Genomic DNA, 22,029 nt, shown 5'->3' with positions numbered 1-22,029 from the left:
TGACTCTCCTGGTTCAGTACTTTGAGTCGTTGACACTTGATAAGTATGCTCTGACTTTTCCAACCTGTACACTTAGCCCCAGTTCATATATAGGCAAATTGGATGCGTTTTGAACCGCATCAGATTCGCATGATATGTGAACCAAACCAGCTTTTCATTGAGCCGGTTCACATATGTGCTTTTTAAAAAGCCAGGTACTATTTTCAGGCTGGTTCTGGTGCGATTTCAAGTATAATAAATTTTAAAAATTCTCACCTGAATCGCTGATTAAAACTGCACCAGACTCCTTTAAAAAATTCACATTGAAACCAGCCCCACACATGCAAACCCAGTCTGATTCTGGGTCCGCAAATTGGAAAGTATAAAAGCTACAGTGTGCATAACAGCCAGGAAACCAGCATGTTCGGAGGGAGGTTAGCAAAGGAAGCACTGGGAATCAGTTGGGGTGCTCCCCTGCGACGCCCTGCTGCTGGGTTTTTGAATCACAGCTACCTCGGAGCACAAGACATTCCCGTTGTATCATCTCCTGACTAATCAATTAAAAAGATATATTAATTTGAATTCATAAACACTAGTTATCAAGAAATATTCACTTAAAAGTAATTGAATCCAATGCTGGCCATACACATATGAAATAATCTGATCACTCGATATTGCACTCTCTTGGATGAAAGAATTGAATTGTCCATAAATCACAGTAGAAGTTTTTTTAATCAAATGATCATGTGTACTGAATAGGAATGATTGATTGTTCCTGGCAAATCCAATAGTTGCCATGATAAAGAATTATTTCTGAGCAAAGCATATTGAGAGCAATCATATTTACGTTCTATTGTTCTGATTGCTGGGCATATGGCCAGCATAACATTCCCCCAATAAAGCAGACCTTCACTCCTGATTACCATCATTCGGACTCTACCCCCTCCCTATTATTTGCAAATTTTGGAGGGCAGCAAGTACCTTTTCCAGCAAGTAATCACTCCCACTTACTAATTTCGTGCCTGGGAGAAAATGACGCAGCCTCCTGGGATAATATCACATATCCCAGGAGGCTTCAAGACCTTTCCTCTAAGGAAGTGGTCTCCAAAATGTGGCCCTTTGCTTTCCTTTATTCAGCCCTTGGGGTACTATTTCTTCCACTGATACCAATAATAAGGTGCCATTCCTTCAACTGACACCAATACTGGGCGTAATTCTTCCTACTGATATAAACAATAAGGCACTATTCCTCCCACTGATACCAATGATGGGGCACTATTCCTCCTACTGATACCAATGATGGGGCACTATTTCTTCTGACACCAACGAAGGGGCACTATTCCTTCTACTGACACCGAGGGGGCACTATTCCTTCTACTGACACCAACGAAGGGGCATTATTCCTTCTACTGATACCAATGATGGGGCACTATTCCTTCTACTGATACCAATGATGGGGCACTATTCCTCCCACTGATACCAATGATGGGGCACTATTCCTCCCACTGATACCAATGATGGGGCACTATTCCTCCCACTGATACCAACGATGGGGCACTATTCCTCCCACTGATACCAACGAAGAGGCACTATTCCTTCTGACACCAACGAAGGGGCACTACTCCTTCTACTGACACCAACGGGGGGGGCACTATTCCTTCTACTGACACCAACGGGGGGGCACTATTCCTTCTACTGACACCAACGAGGGGCACTATTCCTTCTACTGACACCAACGAAAGGGCACTATTCCTTCTACTGACACCAACGAAAGGGCACTATTCCTTCTACTGACACCAACGAAAGGGCACTATTCCTTCTACTGACACCAACGAAAGGGCACTATTCCTTCTACTGACACCAACGAAAGGGCACTATTCCTTCTACTGACACCAACGAAAGGGCACTATTCCTTCTACTGACACCAACGAAGGGGCACTATTCCTTCTACTGATACCAACGAAGGGGCACTATTCCTTCTACTGATACCAACGAAGGGGCACTATTCCTTCTACTGACACCAGCGATGGGGCACTATTCCTTCTACTGACACCAACGAAAGGGCACTATTCCTTCTACTGACACCAACGAAAGGGCACTATTCCTTCTACTGACACCAACGAAGGGGCACTATTCCTTCTACTGATACCAGCGATGGGGCACTATTCCTTCTACTGACACCAACGAAGGGGCACTATTCCTTCAACTGATACCAATGATGAAGCACTATTCCTTCTACTGATACCAATGATGAAACACAATTCCTTCTACTGATACCAATGATGGGGCACTATTCCTTCCACTGATACCAACAAGGGGGCAACTATTCCTCCCACTGATACCAATGATGGGGCACTATTCCTCCCACTGATACCAACGAAGAGGCACTACTCCTTCTACTGACACCAACGGGGGGGGGGCACTATTCCTTCTACTGACACCGACGGGGGGGCACTATTCCTTCTACTGACACCAACGAGGGGCACTATTCCTTCTACTGACACCAACGAAGGGGCACTATTCCTTCTACTGACACCAACGAAGGGGCACTATTCCTTCTACGGACACCAACGAAGGCGCACTATTCCTTCTACGGACACCAACGAAGGCGCACTATTCCTTCTACTGACACCAACGAAGGCGCACTATTCCTTCTACTGACACCAACGAAGGCGCACTATTCCTTCTACTGATACCAACGATGGGGCACTATTCCTTCTACTGATACCAACGAAAGGGCACTATTCCTTCTACTGACACCAACGAAGAGGCACTATTCCTTCTACTGATACCAACGAAGGGGCACTATTCCTTCTACTGATACCAGCGATGGGGCACTATTCCTTCTACTGACACCAACAAAAGGGCACTATTCCTTCAACTGACACCAACGAAGGGGCACTATTCCTTCTACTGATACCAACGAAGGGGCACTATTCCTTCTACTGACACCAAAGAAAGGGCACTATTCCTTCTACTGACACCAACGAAAGGGCACTATTCCTTCTACTGACACCAACGAAGGGGCACTATTCCTTCTACTGATACCAACGAAGGGGCACTATTCCTTCTACTGACACCAGCGATGGGGCACTATTCCTTCTACTGACACCAACGAAAGGGCACTATTCCTTCTACTGACATCAACGAAAGGGCACTATTCCTTCTACTGACACCAACGAAAGGGCACTATTCCTTCTACTGACATCAACGAAAGGGCACTATTCCTTCTACTGACACCAACGAAGGGGCACTATTCCTTCTACTGATACCAATGATGAAGCACTATTCCTTCTACTGATACCAATGATGAAACACAATTCCTTCTACTGATACCAATGATGGGGCACTATTCCTTCCACTGATACCAACAAGGGGGCAACTATTCCTCCCACTGATACCAATGATGGGGCACTATTCCTCCCACTGATACCAACGAAGAGGCACTACTCCTTCTACTGACACCAACGGGGGGGGGGGGCACTATTCCTTCTACTGACACCAACGGGGGGGCACTATTCCTTCTACTGACACCAACGAGGGGCACTATTCCTTCTACTGACACCAACGAAGGGGCACTATTCCTTCTACTGACACCAACGAAGGGGCACTATTCCTTCTACGGACACCAACGAAGGCGCACTATTCCTTCTACGGACACCAACGAAGGCGCACTATTCCTTCTACTGACACCAACGAAGGCGCACTATTCCTTCTACTGACACCAACGAAGGCGCACTATTCCTTCTACTGATACCAACGATGGGGCACTATTCCTTCTACTGATACCAACGATGGGGCACTATTCCTTCTACTGACATCAACGAAAGGGCACTATTCCTTCTACTGACACCAACGAAGAGGCACTATTCCTTCTACTGATACCAACGAAGGGGCACTATTCCTTCTACTGATACCAGCGATGGGGCACTATTCCTTCTACTGACACCAACAAAAGGGCACTATTCCTTCAACTGACACCAACGAAGGGGCACTATTCCTTCTACTGATACCAACGAAGGGGCACTATTCCTTCTACTGACACCAAAGAAAGGGCACTATTCCTTCTACTGACACCAACGAAAGGGCACTATTCCTTCTACTGACACCAACGAAGGGGCACTATTCCTTCTACTGATACCAACGAAGGGGCACTATTCCTTCTACTGACACCAGCGATGGGGCACTATTCCTTCTACTGACACCAACGAAAGGGCACTATTCCTTCTACTGACATCAACGAAAGGGCACTATTCCTTCTACTGACACCAACGAAAGGGCACTATTCCTTCTACTGACATCAACGAAAGGGCACTATTCCTTCTACTGACACCAACGAAGGGGCACTATTCCTTCTACTGATACCAGCGATGGGGCACTATTCCTTCTACTGACACCAACGAAGGGACACTATTCCTTCAACTGATACCAATGATGAAGCACAATTCCTTCTACTGATACCAATGATGAGGCACTGTTCCTGCTACTGATACCAAAGATGGGGCACTATTCCTCCCACTGATACCAATGATGGGGCACTATTCCTTCCACTGATACCAACAATGGGGCAACTATTCCTCCCACTGATACCAATGATGGGGCACTATTCCTCCCACTGATACCAATGATGGGGCACTATTCCTTCTACTGACACCAACAATGGGGCAACTATTCGTCCTCTCATGGCCAGCAGGTCATTTTCTACTACCCCTGGCCACAGTCCAGCCCACCTAAAGTCTGAAGGACAGTAAACTGGCCCTTTGTTTAGAAAGTCTGGAGATATCTGCTCTAGAGCTACACTCACACGGGTGGCTAGGCACGGATAGTCTGCTGCATTCAGAGTTGACTAAGCTCTAGGTGCATCAAATGGTTAATATCACTACTGATCACATGTGCAGCACCATGCCAACTGCAGATCAGAGGCTAAGATGACAGCTTCCTTGGCTGCAAAGGAGAGAAGGGTTTCATTCTGCTTTACTACTGACAAGGGTGCTCACAACAGTCATTCATTTATGTTAGGGTTGTATCAATACCGTTTTTTGTATCGGCGAGTACTAATACTTTGCGGTGCAATCTGAGCTCATACAAAATGAATGGGCTCAAACTGCACTGAAAAGAATCACATGTGATTTGAACAGGAATGCCTTGTGCTTACCATGTGACCATGAAATAAAGCTTTGGACCCATTTTCAGGAACCTTTGGTGTGTTCTTCACTTGGACTGTCTTTGGTTCCCAGCCTGTGCTTACTGCAGCACCCAGCAATACTGAATAGCTATCAGCAGGAATGTGTGCGTTGGGAATATTGCGTTTAAATAGGAATGCGGTGTGATTTCTGTCCGAATCACATGCGGTTTCCCTGTGAGTGCAGGAGTAGGGACTGTTCAACTAGCAATGATGAAACTCTGTGATTACAGCTTCCTCTTATTTACTAAGCTAACGCACTCACTTTGCTAAGTAAACAGCCTCTAGCCCAACCACTTGCCAACCACGCTATAACCGAAAAACGACTACAGCGTGGTCATCTAGTTCTGGGAGGGTGTAAACAAATGTCGGTTATCGGCAGTCCATTCTTTACGTGCTGTCACTGTGGGCTCAATTCACTAAAGAATGTGGCATGAGATAACTGGATCGTGTGACACATTTTTTCCAATCATCTCATGCTATATTCATTTTATGCGGTATTTACCGCACAAGTAAAAAATGCATGGTAAAGACCACATAAACTAACTCTAAAGTCAATTCACAAAGCTAAATAAATAAATACATTTGTTGAATAAGACATGGTCTAGCCACATGTTACTCAAGGAATTAAATAGTGCTGCTTGTTAAGGAACTGGCACCCACCAATGTCCTTAACAACCAATGAATCATCCCTTTGGGTCTGGTATTTTGAGAGGAACCCCCACATCAAGATAAAAAAAAAGTGTGGGGTCCCCCTCCCCCCCCCAAACTCCATTCCAGACCCTTATCTGAGCATGCAGCCTGGCGGTGGGCCCTGCCCCCTTGTCACACCATCAACTGGGACATGCTGGGTTGATGATGTCACAAGGGAGCGGGTCAGGGGGATGGCCCTGCCCCTTAGTTATTTAAGAACTGTCAGGCGGTGGAACTGTCAGATGGCGGGAACGGAGCTTCTTTTTTTTTTTTTTCTTCTTGTCAGCAGACATTATAACCGACAATGGATCTGCACTGGGGGCCATTTTTTTTTATTTTTGTTTTTTTAATACACTGATTTACACTGATTATCAGTGCAGCCTCATCAGTGAAGAAGAAAAATTACTTTAAACATTTTTTTTTTATAACAAACCACAAAAAACATTTTTTTTCACAATGTTTTTTTTTCGTTTAGCAAAAAATAAAAACCCCAGTAGTGATTAACTGCTTCCCTATAGCAGAAGTACTGCTACAGGTCGTCAGAGATGCGCAAAATCATATATATATGTGGGTGTGTGTGGTTTTGCATCTCTGGGTAGGGGCGTGCGTGCTCCCAACCGCGCTGCTATTGGCTCCTCGGCATGTCAATCACTGGGTCCTTGCTGCCGATTCTCGGCTGGGATTCGGTGATTGTTGCCGTAGTTGACAGGGGAGAGGTCTGTATGTAAACAACACAAATCTCTCCCGTCAGAATGAACAGGCTGCTTTGTATTGCCCTGCACAGCCGATGATTACTTGCCGGCACCCGGTGATCGCCGAGTATCTCCGACGGAGGAGAGATCTGTGTATAAACAACAGCTCTCTCCCCTGTCTGCTTATGTACACTGCTTACAGTGAAGCACACACACAGCCCAAGTAGTGAAACAGAACACAGTTAACCCTTTGATCGCCCCAGATGTTAACCCCTTCCTGCCCAGTGTCATTAGTACAGTGTCAGTGCTTTTTATTAGCACTGATCACTGTATTGGTGTCATTGGTGATGTCAGTGACACCAAGTCAGTTCCCCCGTGTCAGAATGGCCACCGCAGTCCCTCTATAAGTTGCCGATAGCTGCCATTACAATTAAAAAAAAGAAAAAAAATTCCAATATGTATACCGCCATTTGTAAGCGCTATATCATTCATGTAAATCAATTAATTTACACGTATTGAGATTTTTTTTTAGCAAAGACATGTCACAGAATACATTTTGGCTTAAATGTATGACAAAATTTGATTTTTAAAAATTTTTTATTGGACGTTTAATAGCAAAAAGTCAAACATATTTTTTGTATTTTTTTTTTTTGTATTTTTTGTTTATAGCACAAAAAAATCAAAAAACACACAGGTGACCAAATACCACAGAAAGAAAGCTCAATTTGTGAGATAAAAAGGACGTAAATTTCATTTGGGTGCAGCGTTGCATGACCTCGCAATTGTCACAGTAACGCAATGCCGTAACACAAAAAATGGTCCGATCAGTAATGGGGGTAAATCCTCTGGAAGGCAAGTGGTTAATTTACATGTATTTAGGTTTTTTCAGCAAAGACATGTAGCAGAATACATTTTGTCCTAAATCTATGACAAAATTTGATTTAATTTTTTTTTTTTATTGGACGTGTTTAACCACTTGCCTACCGGGCACTTATACCCCCTTCCTACCCAGGCCCATTTTCAGCGCTGTCGCATTTTGGATGACAATTGCGCGGTCATGCAACACTGTACCCAAATGAAATTTTTTTACACAAATAGAGCTTTTTGTTGGTGGTATTTAATCGCCGCTGGGCGTTTTATTTTTTGCTCTATAAACAAAAAATGGAGCAAAAAAATTTTGCAAACAGGTAATTTTTCTCCTTCACTGATGTGCATTGATGAGGCTGCACTGATAGGCAGCACTGATGATGCTGCACTGCTAGGCAGCACTGAAGGGCAGCACTGCTGGCCACTGATCATCAGTGCCGATTTGTTCGCTGACAATTGCCGGTTATCGTCATTACTTTCCTCATGCTGTCACAGCCTGAGGAAAGCGCAGCCGATAACCGACAACTGTATTTACCTGGTGAAATGCTGTGTCATTGGACACAGCTGATCACGTGGTAAAAGGCCGCTGTGATTTTCCCTTTACTTCATCACGTGATCAGCAATCACGCAGAGCGCCGGGTGTGCAGGAGGGCACATTCTGGGAGGACGTCATAGGATACCCTCCCAGATCTGGATAACCGCGCTGTAGCCTTCATTCAGCTATACCGTGGTTGCCAAGTGGTTAATAGCAAAAAGTCAAAAATATTGTTTTTTTTCTCAAAATTGTCAAGTCTTTTTTTGTTTATAGCACAAAAATAAAAAAACCACACAGGTGATCAAATACCACTGAAAGAAAGCTCTATTTGTGAGAAAAAAGGACATACATTTATTTTGGTGCAGCGTTGCATGACCGCACAATTGTCAAAGTAACGCAGCTCCATATCGCAAAAAATGGCCTGGTCAGGAAGGAGGATAAATCCTCTGGAGGACAAGTGGTTGAATACTATCAAAAGAAAGCTTTGTCTCAAAAACAAAAATGATAAAAATTCATATCAGTAGAGTGTTGCATGATCGAGCAATTGCCATTCAAAGTGTGATAGAGCTGAAAGCTGGCCAGGGCAGGAAGGGGTGAAATGTCCAGCACTAACGTGGTTAATATATCAACTCTAAAATGAAAACCCATTTCCAGGAGGAAGCCCTGAAATTCTGGGACTGTCCCTGGAAATCCTATACATCTCTTCCTAAACCTTCACCCCTGCCAGACTAACATCCCCCACCCCCTGACATGCACACCTCCTCTATGAGCCATCTCCAGCCACACAACCAAACATGCAGCCAGTTACCTCTCCCAGCATCCCCAGCCTGGAAAAAGACTTCCGCTTCCGGGGTTGAGAGACAGGCTGAGTGTCAGGCAGCTAGACCAATCAGAGCTCAGGATGAATCTAGAGGTGGCAGTAGTGGGCGGGACTTAGTGTGAAGCGTACTGTGCGATCGGGTGCACGTGCGGTACGTGGATTAGTCCATTCTCCTGAATGGAGGGGAGATGAGTCATGTATTGAGGCAGCAGATTTGCTTCTCACACAGCAGACGTTTGCTTTCAGTCCCGGCCATTGTATATTATCTGCTGACTTCCTGTGTAGTATACATTGTTTTATTGCAGTAATAACACACACTAGGTATCTACAATACAAGGGGAAAGGTTGTCGAGTTTAATTGGTTTGTACGAATGTCTGAGGGAAGGACGAGAAGGAAGCTTTTCTACTTTGCTGACCTGCCTGGTGTATTGTAGGTCAGGGCTAGGCATACTCTGCACTCCAACTGCTGTGGAACTACAAGTCCCATGAGACATTGCGAGACTGACAGCCACGGAGACATGACTTCCGGAGCCAGAGGGGTGATGGGATTTGTAGTCTCGCTGCAGCCTGAGATTGCTTACTCCTGTTGTAGGTGATAATGTTGATGTTACAGAAAACCAGACTGACCACGGAATCATAGAAGAAGCCCTAACCTAGCACATAGAACCCAGTTAGAATGGTTTTTTTTACATTTTGGGCAGTAAAATAAGAGCATGTTGGTTGACATTTTTACCACCCCACTCAAAGTGTTATTAAACCCAGGACCCTGCATTCACTATATCTGGTCTCCCCGGACCCTGCATTCACTATATCCGGTCTCCCCGGACCCTGCATTCACTATATCCGGTCTCCCCGGACCCCGCATTCACTATATCCGGTCTCCCCGGACCCTGCATTCACTATATCTGGTCTCCCCGGACTCTGCATTCACTATATCCGGTCTCCCCGTACCCTGCATTCACTATATCTGGTCTCCTAGGACCCTGCATTCACTATATCTGGTCTCCCCGGACCCTGCATTCACTATATCTGGTCTCCCCGGACCCTGCATTCACTGTATCTGGTCTCCCAAGACCCTGCATTCACTATATCCGGTCTCCCACAGGACACAGAACATGGAAATGCAATTATTTTAGTAAATATAAACTGCTACTTACCTTTTCGCAGTTACAGCAGTCTTGGGACTTCTATCAGTGTCCAGTGGTTAAAGCAGTTGTAGGAAGTGTTTTCATTCTGCTCTGACTGTCCTATGAGGGTGCATGACCCCTGCCCCTCTGTCCGGGCAGTGCTGATTGGCCCTGTGCTGATCACATGCACTCTCCCAAGAGAAAAGAAAAAACATCTGTTCATACACACCAAACTGAGCATGTGCAAAATGACTCCTAGAGCTCTATACTATCAAAAGATGGACTGTGGACAATGGAAGAAGGGGAGGATCAGAGAAGACAGGATCAAACAGCCTTTTTACACAATGCAGAGGATTAACCCCTTAGGTTCCACAGTGAGTATAACAAGCATGCTTTACTGCATCTACAGACTGATTGTACTGTTGTGGGTTTATTAACACTTTAAGGCTGAGTCAGAGGTTGTGACATCATCAGCCCACCTCTCTGACTCAGCCGATCAGAGGAAGCTTTGTATTCATTGATAGAATACATTGCTTTCTCCGAATGGATGAGCGGCGCCCCGACAGACTCTACTGTGTTCCGGGTCTGAGACAGAAAGGTCTCGGCTCCACTACACACAGTTTGTACAGCACATGCAGCGACCTCAGATCTCACTGAGGGACGGAGTTTGCTTTGGCCAGCTTGGCCCAAATGAACTATGTAAAGTGGAATAAAAGATGGAGTTCAGCTTTAAGCTGCAAAGGCAGCCGGATGGGGACTATACATGTCTCAGATGTGATGATTTTCTTCTCAGCCTTGATGAAAATGATCCGCCCATCACAGAAGGGGGGCTTCCATTTAAGTGTATTGGGCTGTGCCACAACTGTCCTGCAACCACGTGCAACACACACAGTTTTGGTGCAGTAATGCAGCATGTATGGGGTAAAGCAACACTAATGAATCACCTTATTCTCCAACAATACCCCCATGCACATTGACTATTTAATGGTCCTGCAAACTATTTTTCATGAAATTGTTTCTTACTGTATTATTATTATTATTATTTCAGGTACTTATATAGCGCCCTCAATTTGCACAGTGCTTTACATATATATTGTACATTCAGATTGGTCCCTAACCCTCAAGGGGCGTACAATCTAAGGTCCCTAACTCACATTCATATACAAGGGTCAATTTAGACAGGATCCAATTAACCTACCAGCATGTCTTTGGAGTGTGGGAGGAAACTGGAGTACCCAGAGGAAACCCACGTAGGCACAGGGAGAACATGCAAACTCCAGGCAGGTGGTGCCGTGGTTGGGATTCAAATCAACGACCCTAGTACTGTCAGGTGGAAGTGCTAACCATTTAGCCAGTGTGTTGTATTTTTCTGCCTCCCTGTAACATCCTCCATGAGCTCCTGAGCCTCTCTTTTTCCCACTCAGTTCCATTTGTTTGGGAAAAGTAGTGCACATCATGTGCTGGAAATGTAATGACAACTTTGGGAACACCAGGTAAAACTCTGGACACGAACTTGAGGACAACAAACTTTTCATTAATCAGCGCTGAGTGACCCAGCAAGGGCTCATGCCAGCAAGCTGAGTGGGTTGAAAAACATCTCACAGAGTATACATATCAGCAATTACATGACAATACATATATCCTCTTTTACTTTCTGTACGATCAAAAGACTTTCTGTACAGTTTAGAATATGACCTTGTGGTGTCACAGATAGATAAACTCTTCAGCTAAAAATAAGGGTACCAGGTGCAGACTGGAACACATTGTTACATAGGAAATAAGGGAGGGGGAAAGTGAACTGATAACTTTGCTTTTCAAACAAATGCTGTTAGAAATGTTAAGACTTAAGGGGAACTCTACAATATTTGGGTGCTGCCACAGTGGGGTTTATTTACTAAACCTGGAGAATGCAAAATCTGGGGATGCTCTGCATAGAAACCAATCAGCTTCCAGGTTTTATTACCAAACCTTAGCTTGAATAAGCTGAAGTTAGAAGCTGATTGGCTACTATGCACAGCTGCACCGCATTCTGAGTGCTCCATTTTTAGTAAATCCCCCCCAGTATGTCCATCAGTCCATCCCCTACAGTTATTAGCTTTCGTACCACGCCCTCCCTCTTAGATTGTAAGCTCTGAGGAGCAGGGTCCTCCTTACCCTCTTGAATTGAACTGTATTGTCTCCCTTTATATTGTAAAGTGCTGAGCAAACTGTTGGCGCTATATAAATCCTGTATAGTAATGTACACTGCTGTATATACACTACAAATCCCATAGTCTATCGTCCATCTCCAGAGTGAGGAAGAGAGGGTAGCTACGGTCCTACTTTCCATTGGACCATGGAGAAGGAACATAGTCACCTTCTATTATTATAATACAGGATTTATATAGCGCCAATAGTCTGCTCAGCGCTTTACAATATAACGGGAGACAATACAGCAACAATACAGTTTAATACAAGAGGGATAGGAGGGCCCTGATTCTGGGAGCTTACAATCTAGGAAGTTGATCAGACAGCAAAAAAACAAAAGAAATTTGGAGATTCGGAGGAGTCCTACAGTAACAGAAGGGACTTTTTCAAGTTTAAACACATACTTGAATAGATTTTTTTCTTTTGAAACCAGAGTTTAGTGTCACTTTAAATCAGGAGGTGAGAAAGCTACATATCTCCTCCTTGCTGCCCCTCATAGGGGTTAGAGGCTTTGTCAGGTTTTCGCTGCTGTCTATGGTCCCATTTGCGAGAGTCAAACTTACTTCCTGTTTGGTGACAACACGGGTTGAGACCTTTTGGTGAATGGAAATCAGAGCATGAGAGGGAGGAGCACTCTGTGTGGCATGTAGCACTGGGCTGAAAAGTAAGGCTGCTAATACATGATGACTTTTTTTTTTTCAGCCAGCAGATTGAGCAAAAAAAAAAAAAAAAAGACTCAGTTACTCTATGTACACACTCCATGTGGATGGGGGGGAATCCTCCCCTCTGGCCTTTGTATTTTGACAGTGGCTTCCCTGCCTTCGGAATACACCGAAAATGTAGAACAGGACAGCTGTAAATTAGTTGATCGGTAAATTGACTTCTATACACCACCCTGCCCATCCATGTGTAGCACACCATCTAAGGAGCCGCTGGTAGATTGGGGCCTATTTCTCCCTTATAGCACACACAGCCAGATGCACAGCATTTTCCACATCCTTCCAGTGGCTCAAAAAGATCAGTCTAGAGGGTGCTTTCTGTGTGTTTATTGGGGAACATTGAACCTGGATAGGGATGGGGAGTATGGGAAACCCCAGAACTGTAAAACTGTTTGAGGGCTTTTTGCTTCACTGTACAAGCTGCTGGCTGAACTTGAAGAAAATAAATATCCCACTGGATCTCTAGACTGACTGTGACCTGTACTCTTTCCAGAGTTTAAAGCTACACACTGTCACACTTTGTAGCACTGGGGTCTTGTACTCAGCTAGCCACAGGATCATCAGTTTCCTCCTGCCAATATCCACCAGGCTCATCCCAGTGGGGGAAATGTAGAATCACACCCTCACTGGACAGCTTAGGCCCTCTCCCACAACTTCCTCCGGGCTCTCTCCCATGAGCTTCTCCTGACACAACTGATTCCTTGGACTAGAACTTGCAATTAGGCCCCCAGCTAAGCCTAGCTGGGACCTTGGTGTCTTCAGGCTGGCTTCCTCCCAGTCCTCTGCCCCAGGAGCAGAAACCCTCAACAAGCTGGACCCAGGAACACTGCCCCTTGCTGCTTAGGCCTCAGACTACTTATGGGCTCTCTCACCACCATCTGGGCACATCTCCCCAGGGATTGGCTAAAGTTCTGTAAATATTCAGATTGCCCACTCTGTCCACCCTCCCATTATGTTTCTTGATTCCTCTAGAACAGGGGTCTCCAAATTTTCTAAACATAGGGCCAGTCTACTGTCCATCAGAAATTCGGGAAGGGAGGGGGGGGGGGGGCAGACTGTGGTCTCCCACAGTACACAGAACATGGAAGTGCAATTATTTTAGTAAATATAAACTGCTAAATACCTTTTCTCATCAGCAGTTAGAGCAGTCTTGTGACTTATATCAGTGTGTAGCCGAGCACTGGTTAAAGCTTGTAGGGGGAGTTTTCTTTCTGCTCTAGGAGGATGCAGAACCCCTTACCTCTGTCTGGACAGTGCTGATTGGCCCTGTGCTGATCACATGCACTCTCCCCAAGGAAAAAAAAGCCTCTCTAGCAATATACACCAAATTGAGCATATGCAGAGTGACTCCACAATCTATGTCTTATCAGGAGATAAGAGGGGGACACTGGAAGTAGGGGAGGATGAGAGAAGTCAGGATCAATTAGCATTTTTATGCAATGCAGAGGATTAACCCCTTAGGTTCCACAGTGAGTATAACAAGCATGCTTTACTGCATATAGACTGATTTTACTGTTGTGGGTTTAGTAACATTGTAAGTCCTATTGTGGACCAAGTGGTGTCAGCCGTGTCCACTGTCTTTTGCTGACCTACTTAACCACTCCCACTCTCAGATCTCTACAACATTTGTAATTTGAAATTTATTGTCAGGGATTATACTTCAACACACTCTTATGATTAGATGAAGGAAAAAAAACAGCCACAGGGATGAGTAGATAAATCATTTTATTATCTGACGTACATCCATTTGTCCCGTATACAGGGTTAGTAAGACCACAAGTTACAGGCAGATCACAAGATTTTACGCAGGGATACAGAAAGGGGCCCCAGAACACGTTCCAAGGTAAATATGTGGGGTCCGTTAAATGACATATTTAGTGACGTTCCCTCCCCCCCGGGGGGTCATATAATAAATCCCATCCTCATAAAAGTGTCATATACACCTCCACATGATATACTTGACTGCTTATCTGTATACAGGTAGTCACTGTATCAATATATATAGATATACAGATCATTGCTACTTTCTATATACTGTGTATTCCACGTCATTCCTTATATTCCATATGGGACTATGATGTGTGTCTATATAGATGCCGTGTAGACTCTTTAGACTGTGTATGGTCCTCCCTACATTCTGAATGAACCCCCCACATAGGGGTGTGCTAGCTAATACTTAGCACAATGTACAGACAGTCATTACTCACAGCACACAGAGTACCCCATGCTATGTACAGAGGAGGGGGCTGCATGCAGTGATCAGTTTATCCATGGTAGGATAGACAGGTTTTCTTTTAAGTGGCCACAGAGCAGTTTTGAGGATTCAGGATACAGGGGGTAGCAGGGTTATTGCTGCTGGACTGAAGACTGGAAGGATGATTATTTTAAAAATGTTAGGGAGACAGTGTATCAGGGGTATATGGGCCTTATGAATATAATGACTGAAGAAGTAACTGTTCTTGTAGCCCATAGCAGTCAAGACGTTTGTCCCTTTTCATGTTTCCAGTGCAGTGTTGTAGAATGAAGGGGAGGAATATAGCTGCTGTGAGCAACAATAAGAGTTCTAAAGCTAGACACGTTTATGTATGTGCCAACTAAGATATCACAAAATGCAGAGAGGATGATGGACATCATAGAGGGAGAATAATGGAGACCACAGATCAAAGACAAATTGACATAGAGGGCAAAAGTTGGCCATACACCAGTAGAATTTCATTCAAACTTCCATATGAAAATTCTGAAAAATCATCCCTCGGAGGACTTGCAACCGAGTCAACTAATTTCAAAACCTTAAAATCTCAGCCAGACCTGCTACTTGAATGGTTTTCCATATTTATTAAACAGGTTTCTTTTGCATCTAACATATGCGCTTTACAATACACACAAATTTTCCCATATGAAAACCATATTCACAATTTTTTGCCCATTTAAGAAAAATGTTTCACCCTGCTCCCCTGAATTTTCTGGTCACTACAACTGAAAATGATTGTCGATTTGACCCCATTTACCATAAGAAAATTGAACGAATGTTCTGAAAATGAAATTCTACTAGTGCATGGCCAGTTTAAGACCAGAGACAGGGTGGCAGATATTACAAACCAGGACCAACATGTCAGAGACATAGCGGACTAGATGGAGACAGTACATAAAAGAAGTAATATAGATTCATCAATGGACAAGATGATAGAGATAATGAAGAGAGAAACAGGATGATAGAGACAACAGACAAAGACAAGGTAAGAGTGACATCACAGACTATGGCCAAGGTGGTAGAGACAGCATACCAAAGACAGAGTGATGAAGATATTAATGGCCAAGGAAAAGATGATGAAACATCATAGACCAGGCATAAGATAATGGAGATGTCATAGACCAAAGACAATGTTATAGAGATATCAGATGAAACCAAAATAATTGACACCGCAGATACAAGCGGTAAAGGAAAGGCACCACGGACTAGGGACAGAATTAAAAAGACAATGGACTAAGGACATGATGATGGATGCAACAGATCAAATGCACAATAATGAAGACAATAGACTTGAAGCAATGATAAAGACATCATAGACCAGAGACGAGATGTTAAAAACAACACAGAACAAGGATAGAATAATAGATGTAACAGATCAAAGGTAGTATTATAGAGAAATCGGAGACCTGAAAGAGAATGAAAGACACAACCAACCAAAGAAAAGGTGATAAAGACATCTGATACCAGGTCCAAGGTGACAGGAGGAAAGAGGAACCAGAAAAATGTTAGGATGACGGAGATAACAGACCAAGCAAAGGGAAGGTGATAAAGACATCTGATACAAGGGCTAAGGTGAAAGATGACAGGAGAAGAGAGGAACCAGACCAAAGTTAGGATGATGGAGATAGCAGACCAACCAAAGAGAAGGTGATAAAGACATCTGATACCAGGTTTAAGGTGAAAGATGACAGGAGAAAAGAGGAACCAGACCAACGTTAGGATGATGGAGATAGCAGACCAACCAAATTGAAGGTGATAAAGACATCTGATACCAGGTATAAGGTGAAAGATGACAGGAGAAAAGTGGAATCAGACCAAAGTTAGATGATGGAGATAGCAGACCAGTGAAAGAAATGTCAAAGACCAGAGACAGGATGCTAGAGACAAAACAGGCAAAGATGATATAAACAAGACCAGAGAAAGAATGATGGAGATCAAGAGAGGATAATATAGACAGTGCAAACTAAAGACAGGCTGATAGAGAAACCATAGGTCAAGGATAAGATGGTAGATGAAAAATACATCACAGACTGGGAATGGGATGAGAGAGACCCGACATAACAGAGACATGACCTGCCGGGATGATAGAGACAGTGGGCCACATACAGGTATTAGACACATCGCAGTTCAGGGATAGGCTGTGTTGCTTTCTACACAGGGATATACACAAATACAGGCAAGGTCAATAATTTCTAGCTTGTCCATACATAATAGTCCTACCAAGTGCACCATTCATGTGGTAGAGTATTTCCGTGACAGTAGTCAGATTTGCACAGCTGCATATGAAACTTCATAAAGGTGTACAGACATATCTACACTTTTTGGAACAAAAAAAGATGTAGAACTGTCTTTTGCCCAACATGTTCATAATTTAACCAGGGACATTTTTATCTTTTACTTCTTATTTGCCATCTCTGTTGAAACCTAGGGCCATCAACCTATACTTTATGCAGCAGGCCATTTATATACATATTGTATATATAAAGCCATGTTGGTTTAGAATACGATGCACTTATGTTGTTGATTGGGCTATAGTCTAGTGATTGACCATAAGTTGGTAATACCAATTGGTGGCTGGTGAATGTGGTAATTGGGGACAGGGATGCATATGTGATTGTAAAGTGTTTTGGGTAATGCAGCACCCTGCAGCAACCAATCAAATTTTTGCATTCTGCAGTTTAGAGCACTCAGGACTTTGGTGATTGGTTGTTGTGGATTACTACACTTTTCTTTTTGCCTTGATAGCTAAAGGTCTTTAAGTCAGTAGTAACCCGGTATATGTCTGTTTTGTTATCCCTAGAAACAGAGAATAAAGGGCAACTGGGACAAGCTCAGGCAGTGCTGGAGGTTCCTGCCGGTTTGGCCTTCCGATAGAAGGTTCTGTAGAAGATGGAAGCAAGTAAACCTTCTGCAGAATGATGCTGGATTGTCCTGGCCCCCACTCCTCGATTTATTCTGCACTGAATGGGACAGTGACACACAGAGGGGCCCCTTAGTCAGAGGAACATTAGACAAGGCACTGGGGAGTCAGGGGATGCAGACACAGACAGAGGGAGGCGGCAGTCTGTGGCTCCAGGTGACAGGATTCTGGAATAGCAGGAAACAAGGTTAGGATTGCATCTCGGCACGTAGCAGCCAGGGAAACCAGCAGCAGAACAGCAACCTGAGAGAGAAAAGAAAAGACAGTTAACATAGGGCAGACGGAAAGAACTAACGGGAGAGGTCAACTCAGAGAAAAACAGGAGATAGGACCTAGTGGGCATTATTTATCTATCTTGGTATGGAGAGAATTGTCCTAGTATGTTAGCTAGATCAGCCAATCAAATTTGTCCTCTCTTTGTCCTCTCTTCTTCCCACTGCAGTTTAGGAAAGTGAAAGAATCTGATATGGCAGAGTTTCCCTTTAAACTCTTCTAGCAGCCTGTGTTTGTAAAAGCAAGGTTTTTGGATCATCTTCCCCCCTCCCTTATTTCCTGTGAGTATTATGTGTACCGGTTTGTAGCTGGTATTTTTTTATCTGCAGCTGCTGCCCAAGGTTATTCTGTAGAGTTTAGGAAGCCTTTTGAGTGTATAGAAGGTAAGAAAGGAATGTATGCCGTGTGACGTAATCGTTGGTATATACGCTTGTAAGAAGTTTTCTATAACTCACTTAGCAGATGAGAGCACGAGCCATCTGTTGAGTCAAAACAGCGCTGTTTTTAATAAATCATTTGTATTCCTCAAGTCCGTGTCCAGAGTTATGTGGTTTGCCAAAATTGCTACTACAATATATCTGTACATCTGCCAAACAATATACTTAATAATACAGGTGTACCTTGGTTTACAAATTTTATGCATTCTCCGGGACGTTTCGTATTGCGAAACATTCATAAACCAAAACGCGGTTTCCCATAGGAAAGCATTGAAAACCAATTAATCCGTTCCGGAGGTCAGAAAAAAGTAAAAAAAAAAGTCTATCTGTTTAAAACTCTTTATAAAGTACACTTTAAAGGCATAAATACTGTACAGGGACGTGATTAATCAAGCAATAACTCCATTCAAAACCGCTCCAACACCTCTGACACCTCCACACTCGACACCACATGCTACCACAGACTCCAGCATTCACGGGTGCAGCGCGATAAACCGCCCAGGCGCAGTGCATCCAAGGGAAACTTACTTTGTATTGGGAAAAAAAATTGTAAACCGAGGCATTATTTTCAATGGATCTTTATTAGTAAACCGAAAATTACATTAACTGAGGCGTTCGTAAACCGAGGTACACCTGTACTTAATATGCTCTCTACTCCTGCCTCTCTAAGCTCCCTGTTGTTCAGTGAGCCCACCCATTCTACTAAAGGACCAATAGGAAAACTTTGGAGGTAGAAGGGGTGGAGCAAAAGTAGACTTTTCCAGCAGAGGTCAAGATTTAAATATTACTTAAGGTGGACTTACACATGAAAATGAAAGCCCCGCTTAATTTACTAAAACTGGAGAGTAAAAAATCTGGTGTAGCTCTGCATCAGCTTCCAGTTTTTTTTGTCAAAGCTTAACTGAACAAACTGAAGCTAGAAGCTGATTGGCTATTATGTACGGCCAGATTTTGCACTCTCCAGTTTTAGTAAGTCAACCCCATAATCTTCCTCCCCCCCCCAGGCTGTATAATAAATCACAGGGTTTTTTTATTCTGGGAGTGAGCACCTTTTTTTTTTATGGTACCCATTCCTACTTCCTCAGTCTTCACATAGGGGAGACTGATATCACTTCAGACTAGACATGTGCATTTCATTTTGTAACTAATCCATTTTCTGGCGAAAATTTAATTTTCGGAGATTCGAATGTATACAAATGTCACCAAATCCGAAAAAAAAGTTATAACAAAATTAACAAATGCATTTGTTTAATTAGTTTCATTCGGATGATGTCACGTGATGTGATAATAGTTTGGGCCCATGGGGAAATGAATTACATTTTTTAATCCTACTCCTCGACCTCTCCGCGGCCTTTGACACAGTTGACCACCCCCTCCTCCTTATTAAACTACACTCCCTTGGAATCAGAGACTCTGTTCTCTCCTGGCTTTCCTCCTATCTATCCCAACGCTCCTTCAGCGTTACCTATAACACTACCACCTCCCGCTCTCTCCACCTCTCTGTTGGGGTCCCCCAAGGCTCTGTCCTCGGGCCCCTTCTTTTCTCCATCTAAACCTCCTCTCTCGGCAAATTGATACACTCCCATGGCATCAACTATCACCTCTACGCTGATGACACGCAAATTTACCTCTCCATCCCTCACCTCACCCCTTCAGTCTCTGCCCGTATCACCCACCTACTGAACGACATATCAGACTGGATGTCGCTCCATTTCCTCAAATTGAACCTTTCCAAAACCGAGCTCCTAGTTTTCCCCCCAGCCCGCGCCCCCCCCCCCTTCCTCTCCATCACGACCAACAATGCCACCATCAATCCCTCCACGCAAGCCAAAGTCCTAGGTGTCACCCTAGACTCAAACCTGTCCTTCCAACCCCATGTCCAATCGCTGGCAAATTCATGTAGGCTCCACCTCCGCAACATCTCCAAGATACGTACGTTCCTAACCCCAGACACTACTAAACAACTCGTTCACTCCCTTATTATCTCACGCCTGGACTACTGCAACTCCCTTCTCACTGGCTAACCCCAACACAGGCTATCCCCACTTCAGTCTGTCCTGAACTCAGCGGCCAGACTCATCCACCTTACCAAGCGCTCCACTTCTGCCACCCCCCTCTGTCATTCCCTCCACTGGCTCCCGATTGCCCAAAGCATTAGGTTCAAACTACTAACATTGACATACAAAGCCATTCATAACACTTCCCCAAACTACCTCACCGACCTGATACCCAAATACCACCCAACACGTACTCTTCGCTCCTCACAAGACCTGCTACTTTCTAGCTCCCTGGTCTCCTCCTCCCACGCCCGACTGCAGGACTTCTCCAGGACTTCCCTCATTCTCTGGAACTCTACTCCAATCCATCAGACTGTCACCTACCCTCCTCACCTTCAGGCGCACCCTGAAAACCCATCTCTTCAGGGAAGCCTTCCTCATCCTCACCTAACAGCGGATCTCCTCCACTCCTCCTACCACTCCATCCCCCACAGCCACTTCCTCCTGTACCACTATCCCCTCCCTCCTAGATTGTAAGCTCGAAAGAGCAGGGCCCTTGAACCCCTCGTGTATTGTTTTGTTACTGTTTTGTCTCATATACTGTCCCCCATTTTATTGTACAGCACTGAGCAAACCTTTTGGCGCTATATAAATACTGTATAATAATAATTCGGATTTAAATTGAATTTGTAATTGTCATGGTCAAGTCAGTTCCATTCCACAGTGTAATGCAATTCTTAGGTGTGAAAAACTTGGGGGTACAGAATTTCGTATTATAATTATTCTGTTGATTTAGAAGATATCGAATAGTTTCAATATATGAATATTGAATCCACTTGAAATATCAAAAGTGAAACTAATATATAGCAATCCTCCGAAATAATTGCAAAATTTTTAGAATCCACCCTGACCAACTAATTTATGAAACAAATGCCAAAGAAACAAAATGAACTCCGAAAACGAATCAGTTCAACATAACGAATATGACAAGAGGAAATTTTTCAATGGATAAATGCATCCAAAATTAAACAAAATTAAAATTTCCTGTCTACCTTGGACCACTCCAGCCCATAGCCTCATGCGATGTCACAAATCCCAGGAGATTGCAGGACCAATCTCACTAAATGCTGCCATCTTGAGCATGCGCAGTAGTAGTTTGGCTGTAAGTCATCAAGATGTCACAGCTGGCTCCCAAACCCAAGATGGCGGCATGGGCGTCTTGAAGCCTTGAGAAGAATAGGCTGCAGGAAAGACAGAGCTGGACATCTTGGGCTGGTAAGTATATGTTTCTTAAAAGTTAGCAGCTACAGTATCTGTAGCTGCTGACTTATTTTCAAACACCTGGGTGAA

The 22,029-nt window shown here is 44.0% G+C and overlaps 2 protein-coding genes across 4 annotated transcripts in view; both read right to left on the bottom strand.

Annotated features, from left to right (window-relative positions):
• Positions 1-8,801, bottom strand: part of ALKBH6 (alkB homolog 6, nucleotide demethylase) — a 41,600-nt gene extending 32,799 nt beyond the window's left edge. For both annotated transcript variants that reach the window (XM_089658199.1, XM_089658200.1), the window contains exon 1: positions 8,757-8,801. In XM_089658199.1, the coding sequence (XP_089514325.1) occupies positions 8,757-8,768 (12 nt within the window). In that variant the 5' untranslated portion in view covers positions 8,769-8,801. The remainder of the gene's footprint in view (positions 1-8,756) is intronic.
• Positions 8,802-14,509: 5,708 nt separating this feature from the next.
• CLIP3 (CAP-Gly domain containing linker protein 3) overlaps positions 14,510-22,029 on the bottom strand; it is a 57,758-nt gene continuing 50,238 nt past the window's right edge. For both annotated transcript variants that reach the window (XR_016307523.1, XM_089658198.1), the window contains exon 14: positions 14,510-18,215. Coding sequence is in view for 1 of the 2 variants with exons in the window: in XM_089658198.1 (XP_089514324.1) it covers positions 18,161-18,215 (55 nt within the window). In the remaining variant the exon portion in view is untranslated. The remainder of the gene's footprint in view (positions 18,216-22,029) is intronic.

Source organism: Staurois parvus, unplaced genomic scaffold, assembly GCF_062004578.1.
Source record: "Staurois parvus isolate SC_StPar_1 unplaced genomic scaffold, SC_StPar_1.0 ptg001058l, whole genome shotgun sequence".
Taxonomy (NCBI): domain Eukaryota; kingdom Metazoa; phylum Chordata; class Amphibia; order Anura; family Ranidae; genus Staurois; species Staurois parvus.
This window is presented reverse-complemented; position numbering and strand designations above follow the sequence as displayed.